The 19495-nt window shown below is 37.8% G+C and overlaps 1 protein-coding gene across 1 annotated transcript in view; it reads left to right on the top strand.

Moving 5' to 3' along the window:
- The window catches only part of KIF6 (kinesin family member 6), a 421803-nt gene that overhangs the window by 72958 nt on the left and 329350 nt on the right, over nucleotides 1–19495 (top strand). The window contains exons 4-5 of the mRNA XM_080807059.1: nucleotides 11271–11418; nucleotides 16081–16190. Coding sequence (XP_080663185.1) covers nucleotides 11271–11418; nucleotides 16081–16190 — 258 coding nt within the window. The remainder of the gene's footprint in view (nucleotides 1–11270; nucleotides 11419–16080; nucleotides 16191–19495) is intronic.

The following is a 19495-nucleotide window of genomic DNA, read 5'->3' as shown; positions in this document are numbered from 1 at the left end:
TAAATGTTGCCCATTCACATTTTTTTCATTTAATTTTTTATTATAGCAATGTAACAAATATCAATAGATTATATATTGGTGGAACGTACATCCTTTGTATTTTAAATAGCATTCTATGAAGCTTTGCCATCTAGTTTTCCACAACAGATGGGGGGAGAAGAAGAGAGTATACTAGGACAACTGGTAGTGAAAAAGACTTAAATATTAAAAAAAAAATCATAATAATTAGCAGATGTCAATGTATCATGCTACAGTACTCACTTTTCTTAGGCTGTCACTAAGTCAAAATAAAAATGCTGATCTGTACAGTTTTTTGCTTTTCAAGTCAGGGACAGACTAATATATTTTAGAAAAATTTCTGTCAAAAATTTTAAAAATGTTTAAAGTTTGATTCTTTAAGTTATCAACTTCATTTACCTAGAGCATTTATGGTCAAGAGATAGCATATATTCAAATGATAATTGCTAATGGAACATAGCTGTTTCATTGGTGACAAATGCCATTGAGCAGAAAGATTCTGTAATCATCCAACTAATCATTATAGTTCCAACTCCATGTGAAGACACATGGAGAAAAATTATTAAACCTCTCAGAAATGGAAAGTTGAACCACACAGTACTCATCCATTTTTTGTTTACTTAATGTGCTGTCTTTTAAGTTTGTAAGCACCAGTAACACCTTCTACCTACATAGCAAATGATGCATTGAGTTGTTGTTATAGATACTATTCTTAGTTTTATAGTTGTATAAGGTGCCTGAGGCTTAACTGATTACTTCACAAGAAGTTCTAAACAAAACCTATGTGTTTTGAGGGGGCATGATGATGATAAATCACTTAACATACAAGCATGAAAGCATAGCAAAACATAGAACTGTGAGCATTGTCTCAGAAGAAGTGTTAGAGCAGGAATCTCAGTGTGAACAGTGAGGGGTGATTCTCACAGGAGCCATCTATCAAACATCCACTTGCAGTGGAGCCACCATTAGCTGATATCTTCATAATTGTTTGGTTGAAAACATCTCAGAGATGAAGGAGCTACTTTGAAGAAAAGAGAACACAATGCTATAATAGTTTGCTGTTCTGTACGGTATATGAGGAAAGATCCACTTGTAAACATATTAGGAAAGACAGAGGGAGAAAAAGAGAGAGAGAGAGAAGGGTATGGGAAGGGGGAGAAGTGAAGTGGAGAGGAAAAGAGAGAAGAGAGATGGTGGCTGAGAAGATCTCATGTTCTTTTTCTTTTTAAAAATTCTAAAATTTTATTTTTTCATCATGAGTATGCTTTTTGATCCCCATCACCTATTTTCTCCATCCCTCCTACTTGCCCTCTGGTAACCATCAGTTTATTCTCTATAGTTAAGAGTCTGTTTTTTGGTTTGTCTTTTTTCATGCTGTTGCAAATGTCAAGATTTCATTCTTTTTATGGCTGAATAATATTCCATTGTAGACATATGCCACATCTTCTTTATTCATTCGTCTATTATTGGAAACTTAGGCTGCTTCCATAATTTGACTATTGTAAATAATGCTGTACTAAACATAGGGCTGCATGTGTCCCTTTGAATTGGTGTTTTTGTATTTTGGGGGTAAATACCCAGTGGTGTGATTACTGGATAATAGGGTAGTTCTGTTTTTGACTTTTTGAGAAAACTCCATGTTGTTTTCCACAGTGGCTGTACCAGTTTGCATTCCCACTAACAGCGCATGAGGGTTCCCCTTTCTCCACATCCTCACCAACACCTGTTGTTTCTTGGATTGTTGATTTTAGCCATTCTGACAGGTGTGACGTGATATCTCATGGTAATTTTGACTTCCATTTCCCTGATGATGAGTGATGTTGAGCATATTTTCATGTGTCTGTTGGCCATCTGTATGTCTTCTTTGGAGAAATGTCTATTCATGTCTTCTGCCCATTTTTAAATTAGATTACTTGTTTTTTTGGGTGTTGAGGTGTATCAGTCTTTTGTATGTTTTGTATGCCAAACCTTTATTGAGTATGTCATTTTTCAAACAACTTCTCTCATTCTGTAGGTTCCCTTTTAGTTTGTTAATTGTTTCCTTCCACTGTGCAGGTGTTTTTTATTTTGATGTGGTCCCAATAATTTATTTTTGCCTTTATTTCCATTGCCTCAGAAGACATATCTAGAAAAATGTTGCTATGGCCAATGTTGGAGAAATTGTTGCCTGTGTTCTTTTCTAGGATTTTTATGTTTTCAGGTCTCACATTTAGGTCCTTGATCCATTTTGAGTTTATTTTTGTGTATGGCGTAAGAAAGTGGTCCAATTTCATTCTTTTGCATGTTGCTATCCAATCTTCTCAACGGCATTTGTTGAAGAGACTATCTTTTCCCCCATTGTATATTCTTGCCCCCCCATTGTAGATTAATTGACCGTATAAGTGTGGTTTTATTTTTGAGTTTTCTATTCTGTTCCACTGATCTATGGATCTGTTTTTGTGCCAGTACCATACTGCTTTGATTACTGTAGCTTTGTAATATAACTTGAAGTCTAGGTTTCTTACAATCTCCATCAAATCAAAGGCTGCTCTTTATGACTGAAGAGTACATCTGGATTACTGTTTTGCCAAAAAGTCATTCCAGGAAAACAGAGGAGGGGAATTCTTAGAGGATTTATAGTTGGTGTTGAATGTTAATTATGGGATTACATTACAAGGTATGTAGTGGTAAACATTCTGCATTCTATACCTGGTATTCTAAGAGGTGACTTAATGTTGTGAGTATTTGCCCCATGAAGTGCCAGGTGTCAGGTTTGTAGTTTGCCAAATTATAGGTATGGTTTCCTCAGAACTTTTACCTTCAACATATACTAAAGTATACTAAAGATGAAGAAAATACTTATTAGAGAGTGATTTCAGACAAATGGTAGTACAGGAATTTCTAACACCTGTACCCCCAGAAATATCAATTTGAATAACTACCGAGCATGCAGATACCTTCACAAAAGCTAAGGATTCCAGTTGAAGAATTACAGAATTGGGATGGGGCACAGAAAAAAAAAAAAAGACATGTTGAAGAGGGTAGGAAAGATAGATTGACATTACCCCATTACCCCTCCCTGAAGCCTGGCCATCCTAGCACTGAGAGAGACACCATCCCCGTGGGAGGAGACTAAAGTGAGCACCTGACTTTACTGCAGACACCAGTGCTGGCCCATCCCAGCATCAGCTGGCTCCAGTGGCCCCAGGCAGCTCCCATGGGCCAGGTGACATCCATGGCCCCAGCTGACTTCATGGCACCAGACTCTTGGCAAGCTACTGAGAATCCAGTCCCCTGGCCTACCCTACCACTCGCCTGCTCCTTTAGCCCCAAGCAGATCCTGCAGTGGCAGGCTACCAGCAGGCTCCCATAAAACCAGGCTTCTGATTTACCGTGGGGCCAGATGGCTCCCATGGCCCCAGGCAGCTCCCATGATACCAGGATCCCAGCAAACTCTGGGAAATCCAGGATCCCAGTCTACCCCTGTTTGTCCAGCCAGCATGGCCTTGGGTGGCTCCTATAACTCCAGTATCCTGGTGGGTTCCCACCAGACCCACATGGCAAGCCCTCCCTAATGCCAGGCCAGCCTCTGCAGCCTGAGCTTTAAGGCTGGCTCCACAGATCTAGGCTCCTGGCCTGCACAGAACCACATTGGTCACTGCAGACCCAACCTGGCCGCTGAGGCCCTATTTTATAAACTGACTCCCATGGCCCAAGACTCTAGGCTGGTTCTAATGCTGGTTCTAATTCCTGTGGCCCTAGTCTCTTGGCTGGCTTCTGTGAAACCAGGCTCTGGGCCTGTCCCAGCACTAGACTGGTCCCTGTGGATCCAGATACTGGGCCCATCCCAGTGATTCCCAGTGATTCCCAGTGATTCCCAGTGCCTGGTCAGTCACTGTGGACCCAGTATCCCGGTCCAACCACACAGGCATGCGATCCCCAAAGGAAACTAACAAAGGTCTAGTGACTGACCCTAATGAAATGGAGATCTAGGAACAGCCTGACAAAGAATTCAGATAACACTCTTAAGTTCAGTGAATTAAAGAAAACAAAGACAACTAAATGAAATTAGGAAAATAATACAAGAATAAAATGAGAAATTCAACAAAGGAATAGAAACCATTAAAAAACCTCAAGCAAATCCTATAGTTAAAAAACACAGTGGTCAAATTGACAATTCAATAGAAAGCTTCAACAGCAGACATAATCAAGTAGAATAAATTAGTTAACTGGAAAACATGTCATTTGATATCATCTAGTCAGAGAAGCATAAAGAAAAGAGAAAGAGTGAAGAAAATCTTTGTGAATTATGGGATACCATTAAAGGAAACAATCTCACATTATTAGTCTCAGGAGAAGAGAGGGAGGAAGGGGGAGAAAGCATATTTAAAGAAATAATGGCCTGGAATTCTCAAATCTAGGGAGAGATTTGAACATCCATGTTCATACAGCTAAAAGGTGACCCTATAATTTCAAACCAAAATGATCTTTTACAAGACACATTAAAATAAAACTATCTAAAATCAAAGACAAAGAGATAATTTAAAAAGCTGCAAAAGAAAAAAATACCCACACAGTAAGGAAACCCTCATAATGCTATCAGCAGATTTCTCACCAGAAGCCTTACAGGCCCTGAGAGAGTGGGACAATACATTCAAATTTCTCAAAGAAAGAAACTGCCAAGGGTATTTTACCCAGCATAGTTGTTTTTCAGAAATTAAGGAGAAGCAAAGATTTCCCAAACAAACAAAAGCTGAAGGAGTTCATCACCACTAGACCTACCTTATAAGAAATGCTGAAACAAGAAAACATATGAAAATATAAAGCATACTGCTAAAGGCAAGCATAAGCAAATTCATGATACTCTAATAATATGGTGATGTGTTAATTACTTAATCTAGTATAAGGTTAAAGGACGAAAGTATTAAAAGCAACTATAGCTGCAATAATTTGATAATGAAGACACACTGTAAAAGAAGTTAATTGTGACATCAAAAACATTAAAAATGGGATGAATGGTAAAAACCAATAGTAGAGACACATAAGATAAAGGAAAAGGAATCAAAGCATACCACAGGGAAAACCACTTCACAAAGAAAGACAGTAAAAGAGGAAGAAGGGAACAAAGGAAATACAAAACTAGAAAACAGTGAATACATTGGTATTAGTAAGCCCATACTTTGCCTTATTTACTTTTAATGTAAATGGATTAAATTCTCTAATCCAAAGGCATGGAACGACTAATGGACTAAAAACAAGACCCAACTATATGCTACCTACAAAAGACTCACTTCAGCTTTAAGGACATACATATACTGAAGGTGAAGGGATGGGAAAAGACACTCCATGCAAATAGAAACCAAAAGAAAGCAAAAGTAGTATACTTATATCAGACTAAATAGACTTTAAGCCAAAACTGTGATGAGGCTGGGGTGCCTGGGTGGCTTAGTCGGTTAAGTGTCCAACTCATGATTTCTGCTCAGGTGGTGATCTTGGGGGTCCTGAGATCGAACCACTTGTCAGGCTCTGCTCTCAGCATGGAGTCTGCTTGTCCCTCTCCCTTTGTTCTCCCCCCTCCCAACTTGTGTTCCCTGTCTCTGTCTTGGATAAATAATTAGACTCTTAAAAAAAGGCTATGAGACAAAGAAGGCCATTTTATAGTGATAAAAGAGTCAGTTCATCATAAGGATATAACAATATATATGCCTCCTACATCAGAACACTTAAACGTATTAAGCAAATCCTAACAGATCTGAAGGGAGAAATAGACAATAATACAATAATAGTAGTGGAACCTGACACCCCACTTTCAATGATGGATAGATCATCCAGATAGAAAACCAGTAAGGAGGGGAGCCTGGGTGGCTTACTTTGTTAAGCATCTGACTCTTGATTTTGGCTCAGGTCATGATTTCAGGGTCATGGGATCAAGCCCCATGTTGAGCTCTGTGCTCTGCAAGGAATCTTCCTGAGATCTTCTCTCTCCTTCTCCCTCTGCCCTCCCACTCTCCCTTCTCTCTTTCTTTCTCTCTCAAAGAATAAATAAATAAATCTTGAAACAAAGAAAGAAAGAAAGAGAGGAAGGAAGGGAGGGAGGAAGTGAGGGAGAAGGAAAGAAGGAAAGAAAGAAAAAAATCAAGAAGGAAACACTGGATAGGAACTATACTTTAAGCCAAATGAACCTACCAGACATACATATATGGAACATTTCACCCAACAGCAGCAGAATACAGATTCTACTCAAGCACACATGAAATATTCTCCTGGACAGATTACATGTTAAGCATAAATCCAGTTAAGAAATGGGGAGAGGACTTGAATAGAAATTTCTCCAAAGAAAAAATACAGATGGCTAACAGATACGTAAAAGGTGTTCAATATTTCTAATCATCTGGGAAATGCAAACCAAAAACGTAAGACATGTCCTCATACCTGTTAGGATGGCTATTATCACACTGTCAAGAGACAGCAAATGCTGTCAAGGATGTAAAGAAAAGGGAATCCTTGTGCACTGTTGGTGGAGATGCGATCTGGTGCAGCTACTATGGAAAACAGTATGGAGTTTCCTTTAAAAATTAGAACTAGAACTGCCAATAATGATCCAACAATGCCACTTCTGCCTGTGTTTCACAGGAAATGAAATCTTACAGGGGCATTTGCCTCCCCATGTTCGTTGCAGCATTTCTCCCAATAGCCAAGGCATGGAAAAACCTAAATGTCTATCGATGGATGAATGAACAAAGAAGATGTGGTGTACACACACACACACAATGGGATATTAATCAGCTATAAAAAGAAGAAAATTCTGCCATTTTGCAATAGTGTAGTTGGACCTTGAGAGCATTATGCTAAGTGAAATAAGACAGAGAAAGACAAATTCTCTATGTTCTCATTTACATGTAGGATCTAAAAAACTGAACTCATAAATATCAAGAAACGAATGTGGGTTGTCAGGGGATGGTGGGTGGGGGAAATGTGGGGATGTTGTTCAGAGGGTAAAAACTTCCAGTTATTAGATGAATAAATTCTACAGATCGAATGTACAGCATAGTGACTATATATTATATATTTGAAAGTTGTTAAGAGTATCGATCTTAAATGTTATCACTACCTCCAAAAATGATAATTATGTGAGGTGATGGATGTGTTAATCTTATTGTGGGACTCATTTTGCAGTATGTTTATGTATCATATCATCACATTTGTATACCTTAAAGTTACATTTATGTGTCAGTTATATCTCAGTAAAGCTGGAAAAAAAATTAAAAGACAATATATAAAAACCAAGGACATTTTTATAAAATGTATAATACATCAGTATTGGTTCTTTAGTTGTAACAGGTGCACAATAATAATGTTATCAACAGTAGGGGAAACTAGCTGTAGGGCATGTGTTAGCTCTGCACTATCTTTATAAATTTTATGTAAATATAAAATTTTATGTAAATATAAAATTTTTCTAAAGAAAAATTAGATTAAAAAAAATACTTAAGATGACCAGACTCCATTTGAGTTACAGAGAGAAAAGGATTGGTTGTGCTGATTTTCCTGGATTTAAAAACATGGGAATTATTTTAGCTAGATACTCACATATAGAGATACTTTTTTTAAAAATTTCTTTTCAGCATAACAGAGTTCGTTTTTGCACCACACCCAGTGCTCCATGCAATCTGTGCCCTCCCTATTACCCACCACCTGGCTCCCCCAACCTCCCACCCCCTGCCCCTTCAAAACCCTCAGGTGGTTTTTCAGAGTCCATAGTCTCTCATGGTTCACCTCCCCTTCCAATTTCCCTCAACTCCTTTCTCCTCTCCATCTCCCCTTGTCCTCCATGTTATTTGTTATGCTCCACAAATAAGTGAAATCATATGATAATTGGCTCTCTCTGCTTGACTTATTTCACTCAGCATAATCTCTTCCAGTCCTGTCCATGTTGCTACAAAAGTTGGGTATTCGTCCTTTCTGATGGAGGCATAATACTCCATAGTGTATATGGACCACATCTTCCTTATCCATTCGTCCGTTGAAGGGCATCTTGGTTCTTTCCACAGTTTGACGACCGTGGCCATTGCTGCTATAAACATTGGGGTACAGATGGCCCTTCTTTTCACTACATCTGTATCTTTGGGGTAAATACCCAGTAGTGCAATTGCAGGGTTAGAGGGAAGCTCTATTTTTAATTTCCTGAGGAATCCCCACACTGTTCTCCAAAGTGGCTGCACCAACTTGCATTCCCACCAACAGTGTAAGAGGGTTCCCTGTTCTCCACATCCTCTCCAACACACGTTGTTTCCTGTCTTGCTAATTTTGGCCATTCTAACTGGTTGGTGTAAGGTGGTATATCAATGTGGTTTTAATTTGAATCTCCCTGATGGCTACTGATGATGAACATTTTTTCATGTGTCTGATAGCCATTTGTATATCTTCATTGGAGAAGTGACTGTTCATATCTTCTGCCCATTTTTTTTTGAGATGTAAAGAAGCATTCATATGAATTAAATATTCCTATAACATCCAAAAATACCAAAATGAACACAAAATATCTTCCTAAGTTCACATAATTTAGGTATATCTTTAGTAAAATGGGTATAATTTCTGATTTATCAGCATTAAGCATAATTAAATGTACATTTTTATTATAGTTAGTTTACTAGTTAAGCAATATCTAATAGATATTTAAGATTTAAAAATACAGATTCATGTATTGCATGGAGCACTGGGTATGATGCATAAACAATGAATTCTGGAACACTGAAGAAATATAAATAAATAAGTAACATAACGTAACATAACATAAATGGAACAACAGAAAATATAGATTCAACCTAAAAATAGATGCACTACATGCAGTAAAAATGAATTATTTCATGCATGTCCAGCATAGTAGTAAAACAAAACAAAACAAAAAACAAATGTATGCAACTCTGTAACAAATAATATGGAGGACAAGGGTAGATGGAGAGGAGAAGGGAGTTGAGGGAAATTGGAAGGGGAGGTGAACCATGAGAGACTATGGACTCTGAAAAACAACCTGAGGGTTTTGAAGGGGCGGGGGGTGGGAGGTTGGGGGAACCAGGTGGTGGGTATTAGGGAGGGCACGGATTGCATGGAGCACTGGGTGTGGTGAAAAAACAATGAATACTGTTACGCTGAAAAGAAATAAAAAATTAAAAAAAAATCATCCAGATATGTGATAAATATCCATCACCTGAATTAGCATAATTTTAAGATTGCAAATTACCAATGAGGTTTTGGAAAGTACTTCTAAGGAGACGTATTAAAACAGTAAACAATGGTAGCCACCAAAACAAAACAAAACGAAGTAATAAATAAATGTAGCTACATCAAGTTTTTTTTTCTGTTAACTATTTTGGCAGCACATGCAGGTTAGGCAAGTACTGAAAACCAAAAAATCTTCTGCCCATTTTTTGATATGATTATCTGTTTTGTGTGTGTTGAGGTTGAGAAGTTCTTTATAGATCCTGGATATCAACCTTTTGTCTGTACTGTCATTTGCAAATATCTTCTCCCATTCCGTGGGTTGCCTCTTTGTTTTGTTGACTGTTTCCTTTGCTGTGCAGAAGCTTTTGATATTGATGAAGTCCCAAAAGTTCATTTTTGCTTTTGTTTCTTTGCCTTTGGAGACATATCTTGAAAGAAGTTGCTGTGGCTGATATTGAAGAGGTTACTGCCTATGTTCTCCTCTAGGATTCTGATGGATTCCTGTCTCACGTTGAGGTCTTTTATCCCTTTCGAGTTTATCTTTGTGTACGGTGTAAGAGAATGGTTGAGTTTCATTCTTCTACATATAGCTGTCCAATTTTCCCAGCACCATTTATTGAAGAGACTGTCTTTTTTCCACTGTATATTTTTTCCTGCTTTGTCGAAGATTATTTGGCCATAGAGTTGAGGGTCCATATCTGGGCTCTCTACTCTGTTCCACTGGTCTATGTGTCTGTTTTTATGCCAGGACCATGCTGTCTTGGTGATCACAGCTTTGTAGTAAAGCTTGAAATCAGGTAACGTGATGCCACCAGTTTTGTTTTTCTTTCTCAACATTTCCTTAGCAATTCGGGGTCTCTTCTGATTCCATACAAATTTTAGGATTATTTCCTCCAGCTCTTTGGAAAATACCGGTGGAATTTTGATCAGAATGGCATTAAAAGTATAGATTGCTCTAGGCAGTATAGACATTTTAGCAATGTTTATTCTTCCGATCCAAGAGCATGGAATGGTCTTCCATCTTTTTGTGTCTTCTTCAATTTCTTCCATGAGTGTTCTATAGTTGAAGCAGAAGGAAAACTTCCAGACTCTTTTTATGAAGCCAGCATTACCCTTATCCCCAAACCAGGCAAAGACCACACCAAAAAGGAGAATTTCAGACCAATATCACTGATGAATATGGATGCTAAGATTCTCAACAAGATCCTAGCAAGCAGGATCCAACAGCACATTAAAAAGATTATCCACCATGACCAGGTGGGATTCATCCCTGGGTTACAAGGATGGTTCAACATTCATTCACAAATCAATCAATGTGATAGAACAAATCAATAAGAGAAGAGAGAAGAACCACATGGTCCTCTCAATTGATGCAGAAAAAGCATTTGACAAAATCCAGCATCCGTTCCTGATTAAAACGCTTCAAAGTATAGGGATAGAGGGAACATTCCTGAACTTCATAAAATCTATCTATGAAAGACCCACAGCAAATATCATCCTCAATGGGAAAAAGCTCACAGCCTTCCCATTGAGATCAGGAACATGACAAGGATGCCCACTCTCACCACTCTTGTTCAACATAGTATTCGAAGTCCTAGCAACAGCAATCAGACAACAAAGAGAAATAAAAGGTATCCAAATTGGCAAGGAAGAAGTCAAACTCTCTCTCTTCGCAGATGACATGATTCTTTATATGGAAAACCCAAAGACTCCACCCCCAAACTTCTAGAACTCATACAGCAATTCAGTAATGTGGCAGGATACAAAGTCAATGTACAGAAATCAGTTGCTTTCTTATACACTAACAATGAAAATACAGAAAGGGAACTTAGAGAATCAATTCCGTTTACTATAGCACCAAGAACCATTAGATACCTGGGAATAAACCTAACCAAAGAGGTAAAGGATCTGTACTCGCGGAACTACATATAGAGATACTTTTATAAATGTCTTTTCACTAGTGTTGAATAAGACTGCTATTAGAATACAAGCCATTTAATACTTGTGCAATTAGTTATTTTGATATTAAAGTGTGCCATTTCTTTATGTAGTGTCTTGACAGGTTACAATGGTACCATTTTTGCCTATGGGCAAACAGGCAGTGGGAAGACATTCACCATCACGGGTGGGGCAGAACGGTATAGTGACCGAGGCATTATCCCAAGGACACTGTCATACATTTTTGAGCAATTACAAAAGGTATGGAACTTTAAGTTCATTTTCTATTTGATATATTCAGCAGAAATTTATGGTGGGTAAAAAATTTATTGTGACATTTTATTGTATCTAAATGAGGAAGTATTATTGTGTAATAACTCTGGCCTTTATATTTAAGGGAAGTTTAGGATTTTGCTGAAGAAGTAGAAATTAAGGTGCTTTTCATTAAAGGGATGCTGTTTCAGCAAAGGTTCAAAGGGAGGTCCTTCTGATACATCCATGGAGGTTAAAAGAACAGATAACACATTTTACCAACTAACATCTTATATTTCTCATTAAGAAACTGGATGTCCTTTTGCTAAGACATCTTTATTTTGGCTACTAAAAACACTGAATAAGATGATGTGATTGTATCTTTTTCACAATTGTAATAGAAGCCCAAAAGACTTTTACCAGAGTAAAACTCCTGTTACAATTAATACTGTTATGAAGAGAAGTTCTCTGTATTATATGCATCATTTATTGTGTGTCTCTAAGTGCCTATTGCTTTATTACATATAATATATTTAATATAACATATATACATTATTATATATTAATATAACATATAATACGACTAGCAAAGTAGGTATCCTTATCCCAATTTCATAGTTGGGAAAAATGAGTCTAAATATCTTTCTCTGAGTCTTTATAACTGACTTAGAGGTCCATCCCAGGTCTGTGAGATGCCAAACTCTGTGCTTTTTACCACTACATACACTGCCTCTCTGTCTCAGACTGGCTTTATTTTGTTGGTTGTATTTAAACAATAGTGAGTTCCATAACTTCACTAGGTTTTCGTTTTCCCCCTCTGTGAAACTGGGGAGTGCATTGTACTAGAAGATCTCCATTGGCCCTACTAATTCCTACACTTACTTGGTTTTTATGAATTCTGTATAACAAATGTCCTAACTAGGTCAGTGTAACAGTTTTTCCAAAATTTTTTGACTGTATGCTTTTTTGCCTTTTGAGTTGCAAAAATGAGAAGAAATTGCTGAGATCTGCATAATTCTAATTTCCATCCATAAAGTAGCAATTACCCATTAGTTCAGCTCATCTCTCACTTGCTCAAACATGCCAACTCTGCATGCCAGAAAATGTGGAAGAGAAAGGGTTGAGTATAGTGTATAAGTTGGATTCAGATCCTGTCTTTTTATTTACTCATTTATTTCTGACATTAGCTGTTTTGTTTTGTTCCCAGATTTCACAGACTGGGAATATAATTTCTAATAGTTTTTGCTGCTCTGGCCCAATGTGGAAGCCTGTTGTCTTGGAAAGATCACTGAAGTTGGTGTAGGCCAACCTGGTTCTGAGAAAGTGTACCACTTAAGGTCTCAGGGTTGTGGACTCACTGTGAGGGCTGAACATACTGTATCTAAAGATATTGTCCAGTTCCTCGCACATAGTATATGCTTAACAAATGAGCTCATTTACAATTGCTGTTAATATGTATATTCACACACACACACACTCGTGGCCAAACAATCCTGATTGATTTCAAAGAATCCTTTGAAACTAGAACAAATGGAACCAATTTCCCTGATTAAGTTAAACAGAATAAACAAATCCTTTCCTAACAGAAAATACATTTGTCCCTTCTAAAATTTTGTCTATGGATACCAAATACAGTAAAAGTAAAAATACAGTAAAAGTAAAAGTCAGAATGTCTCCCAAGTACCTACCATCTGTTGGGTCCATTGTTGTATATCTGTTTGGTCACTGACATTATTGTGAACCTCATTTCATTTTGAATTATCTTAAATCAGTTCCTGAACTGGAGAGAGCTCCTTGGACCAATTTATGTCCAGGACAACCCTTTGTAAAAGGAAGGATTTCCCTGATGGGGCACAACACATTCATTATAATCAAACCAAACTACTGCAAAATTAGTCAGAGGCAACTTGAGTTTCATCATTAAGTTTGTCCACATTGTGTAGCTGAAAAATGCAGACAGGTACTCAGATGCCCCCAATCAATTGCTTTAGAGGGCCACATGGAGCTCTCTAGAATTCTTAAAGGAAATATTTGACTTATGCAAAGTATTTATTTCAAGATAAACTAAGAGCAATTGTATACTGGCTCCTAAAATGCTGTGAGTATGATGGGAGCACATTTGCAGTGATTTTAACAGAAGACAATTGATTCCATTTATTTTAGAAATCACTGCTCATTATTTTTGAGCATTGTGAGGTTCAGACTTGTTTTGGAGCAGGAGAAAAGGCTGTCTGCAGGAAACATGTGTGTTACATTATAGTCTGGCAATCCTAAACACTAAAAAAGGAGTAATAAGGAAAGGTAGCTTGCCACATTGCTCAGTGACTTTTAAGTGTGTATTCCAATAAAAGTCTAGAAAATGCAGAAGCTGGAGGAGCCAAAGGCATTATCCCCATCATCTCAGGGGAGTGGACCTGCCATTTTTCTGACTTACAATGATTTCTTCTACTTTCTGGAAGAAAGAGAATTTCTTCACTGCAGATGAACATTCAAGTTGGCTGTTGTTTTTGCTTTTCTTTACCTTCTCTTTTATAGTCATGTGCTGAATTCTCCATTTGGAGCCCTTTAGAAATAATAAAAACAATAACAATAGCAATAATAATAGTAGTAGCAAGGATTTATTGGGGATTATTACAGGGCCACATGTTCTTGGTGGGATTTTAAGTTCAGAACCCCATTTCCCTGTCACAACAGTTCTACAAGATAAGGGTTATTCTCCCCAATTCCACAATTAAACAGCTGCAGATAATGCACGATCACTCAGTTGTAAATGCCAGATTCAGTGTTCAAACCCAGCTTTTTCTGATGCTAAGATGAGCCCTGAACTGTCTGCTAAAATCTCAAACTATTATAGATGGGATATTTCAGATATGGTCAGATAAGTTTTAGAAATATATTGCTTTTGAACAGGATCTCAGGAAGTTGGTAAATGATCCCTGTGGCCTAACATGCTCTGAGAATCTTCTAGAGAGGGACAGCATATATATTGATCACGGAACACTTTTTCCACAAGTTCTTTCATGGGACATTTTGGGGAAAACTATTAGACTAAAGGCCATGCAGAATCTGCCTAGTATTTATGGTCTCTGATACCTGTGCTAAGCCAAGTTATAACCCACAGAATGATGTTGAAATGATGCCTTTACTACACTAATCTGATCGACAGGCCATGTGTTAGGATAAGCAGCCAGAGTTGCCCACATCAGGAGGATTTCCAGCATTTTCTTGGGAGAAATTTGCTTAGTGGAGACTCAGTCCATGCTGTCACCTTCCCAAACCACCAGAACATGGAATTTCAGCAGTAGCTTGAGTGTTACACTGTAGTCATTAATTTTTCAGGTGTTGTTTTGTTTTTATGAAATCTTGGTGTTTTTCTTTGGGTAGTTTGAGCCATGTTAGGACCAAAGAATCATACTAATTTTAATCTGAAGAACACATGGGGATTCGTTATTCAGTTGCCTCACTAATGGTTATGGAAACTGAAGCCTGACATCACAGGGGCTCATAGCAAGTAGGCCTAGGATTCCAGCTCTGGATTTGCAGGCCCCTGCTCTTTCCCCATCTCTGTGACTTGGTCCTCTCTCCCTTTGAATAATATCTGTGAAATGGATTGCCTTAGATATGGGTGAGAATCAATGGGAAAGTCATCCTGAGCAAATTCTCTGGCAATCTGCTGACCTTCTTGCCATAAGCACAAATATATTGTCCTCTTATGAGAAGTAGGGCTCTATTTGCCAAAATGGAAGAATTTGTATTTTGGGGAAATCAAGAAAAAGTTACTAGATATTGATACTTGTTCTTGAAAACTGAGCCAGGAATTTTCTTGAGACCTGAAAAAATTCCATTTTATTCCATCTCAGAGAGAACAGGTACTTTTTGTCTGCTGGCAGAACTGAGACAGGACCTTTCACCTTGATTTTTATCCTGATGACACTGATGCCTATGTCATTGCACTTCCCCAGCAATGGCCCACAGAAAATACCTCTCAAACCAATAGCTCAGTATCCCTGACCTGCCATGTAGGCCAGGAAAATTAACCCAACACTAAGATATAGGCAGTGAACTGTGAATGTCCACTCTTCCTTTTACCTGATTGATCTAAAGTATTTCTGTCCCCTGGGATTCATTTTCCATTCTCTTCTATTGTCTGTTATCTATTTGTCTCATCAGAAATTTTGAATATTGGAAAATTTTTTAAAAAAATAATTATGATTGAAGATGGAAACTCTTATGCTACTGAGGTTTTTAAACTGAAGTCATGATTCTGTTTTCTTTTATGAATAGGCTATTCACAGAATGTAAGTTTATTTTTTCATAGTAACCTTTTTTTGGGGTCTGGAAAGTAAAAAATGGTGTGTTATACAGTTCTGCAACCAAGTTGGCTCATTTTAAGTGTATATTGACTCTTCATGTATAACGTGGAACCAATAAAAAAACAACAGACTAAAGTTGCTTGTAATCATGGGTGTTGGCCATTTAAAAAAAAAATGCTTCATGCATATGGTAACTGGCAACTTGAAAGTGTCACGAACTGAAAATGGAAACCATACAAAGTGAAGAGAGTAAAGGAGAAAAAGCTGTGAGGAACTGTAGTGATAAATGTGTTCATCCTCCTCCGAGCTGAGTCGCTATTTATAGCCATTAAACAATGTCTTCCCCTTTTCCAATCAGGACAGCAGCACAATACATACAACGCACATTTCCTATTTGGAAATCTACAATGAATGTGGTTATGATCTATTGGATCCAAGACATGAAGCCTCCAGTTTGGAAGATTTGCCGTGAGTAGCAGAACAACAAAGAAGGGGGGGAAATCACTTTCAGATGTTCCCTTCAATTGTTTCCTTTGAAACTTTGTATGTTTCTGGTCTCAATCATAATTAACAAATACTGGATAACAGAATCTTTTTGTAATATAATGGATATTTTTTCAGTTATGACAAACAGTATTGATGGGAACTAAAATTGCTTGAAACCCATTTCTTGGGAAAATCTCCTTTGGGGGTGGTGCAAGAGAGTACGCTGAATGTTCTCAGAGTGGGTGCTGAGAGGACTGGTGGGATATGCCAGTATTGCTTCACTCTTGTCGGATCAAACCCTTTACTCCTCTAATTCTGGCTTCTAAAGAGGGGATTCAAATTAGGGCTCAGGCAGCAATAAGAGAATCTGAAAGAGAGAAAATAAAAACTTTGTTTTCCTCATTGCTTCTCTACTGTTATTAAGACTGACATTGACAATCATTTGGTCAGATTGGCACTGATTGCATCATGACTGAAATATCAATAGTCTTAAGAGCTTACCTACTAACTGAGTCAGTTACTCTGCCAACGTTTGTGTAACATTATTCACTGTTTGTTTGAATAGCTGCCTAGATTACATATTAATGGTAATACTTCATATCCTTTGGTCCAGACATCTTCATATATCAGAAGTTGGTAGCCAAGAAAATGTACTTTTAAAATAAATAAATAAATAAGAAAATGTACTTTCATTTTCTTATTAAATATTCTAAAACAACTTAAAAACGTATATTAATCCTTTACTACAGAGACCAACAATTAATTGCTTGCTTTTTTTTTTTTTTTAAAGATTTTATTTATTTATTTGACAGACAGAGATCACAGGTAGGCAGAGAGGCAGGCAGAGAGAGAGGAGGAAGCAGGCTCCCCGCTGAGCAGAGAGCCCGATGCAGGGCTGGATCCCAGGACCCTGAGATCACGACCTGAGCCGCAGGCAGAGGCTTAACCCACTGAGCCACCCAGACGCCCCAGTTGCTTGCTTTAATTGGCAAAGGAAATAAGACAAAATACTAAAGAAAATAAGTTACACTCTTTACATCACCTTTATATGTATTCTTCCTTTTAATGTTGACTAGAGTCTTTACATATCATCTCTGTTATGCCAGCTATATTCATTAGAGGGAGTTAGAAAAAGGGATTATTATTGGTACTCTAAATATTTATGTTAATTAAATAATATAAGAAGAGAGAGGAAAAATCTGACTCCATGGAAGAAATCGGTCTTAAGGAAGCTATTGAAATTAAGTTTGTAGAAAGGTAAGAAGTCCCTCAGAGGAAGGTTGGAAACAACAACATTAAAAACATGAAGGTGGAACTAGTGGGTATTGTGCTGAGCGAAATAAGTCAGTCAGAGAAAGACAGTTATGTGATTTCACTCTTACGTGGAATTTAAGAAACAAAACAGAGGATCATAGGGGAATGGAGGGAAAAATAAAAGAAGATGAAATCAGAGAGGGAGACAAACCATAAGAGACTCAACTCTAGGAAACAAACTGAGGGTTGCTGGAGAGGAGGTGGGTAGAGGGACAGGGTAACTGGGTGATGGGCCTTAAGGAGAATATGCGATGTAATGAGCACTGGGTGTTATATGCAATTGATGAATCACTGAACTATACCTCTGAAACTAATAATACATTATATGCTAACTAATTGATTTTAAATAAAAAAAAAAAAACCATGAAGATGTGGTCAGAAAGGCCATGTGTTGAGGATTCATGTGAAATAAAATCAGAAGGGCCAATAAGGCCTTTTTTTGAGCAACTGCTTTTGAGGGACTTGGAAGACAGGCTTTTGCTGTGAGATTGGTCTTTATTCTAATAGGCTTTTAAATTCGTTTTCTAGCCTCCAGTCTAACCTGGACCTCTAGGCTATATCTTGCTTAAAATTACCTTTAGCAAGTCACATCTATACTGAAAAGCTTGAAGCCTGCTTAGCAATAACTCAGAAATGGTTTGGCTCTGACAAACATGAAGGAGGAGAGAGAAATACAAGAGATATATAAAATAAAATAAAAAAATAAACAGATGACAGGATACCTGGGTGGCTCAGTCAGTTAAGCATCTGCCGTCAGCTCAGGTCATGATCCCAGGGTCCTGGGATCGAGTTTCCCATTGGACTCCTTGCTCAGCAAGGAGCCTGCTTCTCCCTCTGCCTGCTGCTCCTGCTGCTTGTGCTCTCTCTCCCTCTCTCTTGACAAATAAATAAAATCTTTAAAATAAATAAATTGATGATAGCTAGCTAGCTAGGTAGATACATAGATAGAAATAAAATACATTGATTATGCTCACCTTGGATTTGATTGGATTTGAAAAGAAGGTGAATTAAGCAAGTTCATTCCCTGCATTTTACTGATTGAGTAGAGTAATCCCAGAGAAGTATGACTTGCCCAGAGTTTCAAAACTGATCTGTTAATGGTACCGCAGCAATTGAAAACCACATAGTCCCACTTCCATGCCCGAGTAGCAAAAATAGCTTCAAGATTTTACTGTAGAGCCCAGAGAATTAAGGAAGCATTGACTAAAAAGATGATCTGCTAGAAATCTTGATTGGGTGGTGGTAATGAGTTTCATATACATATATAGCTTTGGTGTCTCAGAGTACCCTACTTGATGTTTAGAATAAATTCCTCATAGGTAGGAAGCATGCCTTACTTGAATTGGTAGTCTCTCTACTACGTTCAACCAGAATAAGTTCTTAATATTTTATTTATTTTTTTGAAGATTTCATTTATTTATTTAACGGAGAGAGACATAGCGAGAGAGGGGATACAAGCGGGGGGCGGGGGAGAGTGCAAAGCAGGCTTATTGTTGAGCAGGGAGCCTGACATGGAGCTTGATCCCAGGACCCTGAGACTATGACCTGAGCTGAAGACAGACACTTAAAGATTGAGCCACCCAGGCGCCCCAGTTCTTAATATTTTAAAAAATTATCTGTCAAATTGGAGCTGTGAAGTAGACTTTTTGAAGATGGGCATAAAAGGGGAAACAGCATAAGTTCTATGAATCAGAGTCTAATAGAGACATAACGAGACACAGTCTGACTATGAGAAGCAGGAGTGAGAAGAGTCATTGAATTTAAGAGAGGCAGTGTAATAGCGTCAAGAATACTTGATTACAAGTCAGGAAATTTGGGTCCTAGTCCCAGCCCTGCAATCTTAGATACATTTATTTCACTTTTCTACGTTTATCTATAAAATGTGGCCATTGAGTTACATAATATTTAACAACTTTCCAACTTCCAATGTCTAGCATTCAAAGATTGGTAACCTCACAGGATAGGACTTATTT

This window comes from Martes martes (genome assembly GCF_963455335.1).
Source record: "Martes martes genome assembly, chromosome: 6".
NCBI lineage: Eukaryota > Metazoa > Chordata > Mammalia > Carnivora > Mustelidae > Martes > Martes martes.
Note: the sequence above shows the minus strand (reverse complement) of the source record. Positions and strands in the feature narration are given on the sequence as shown.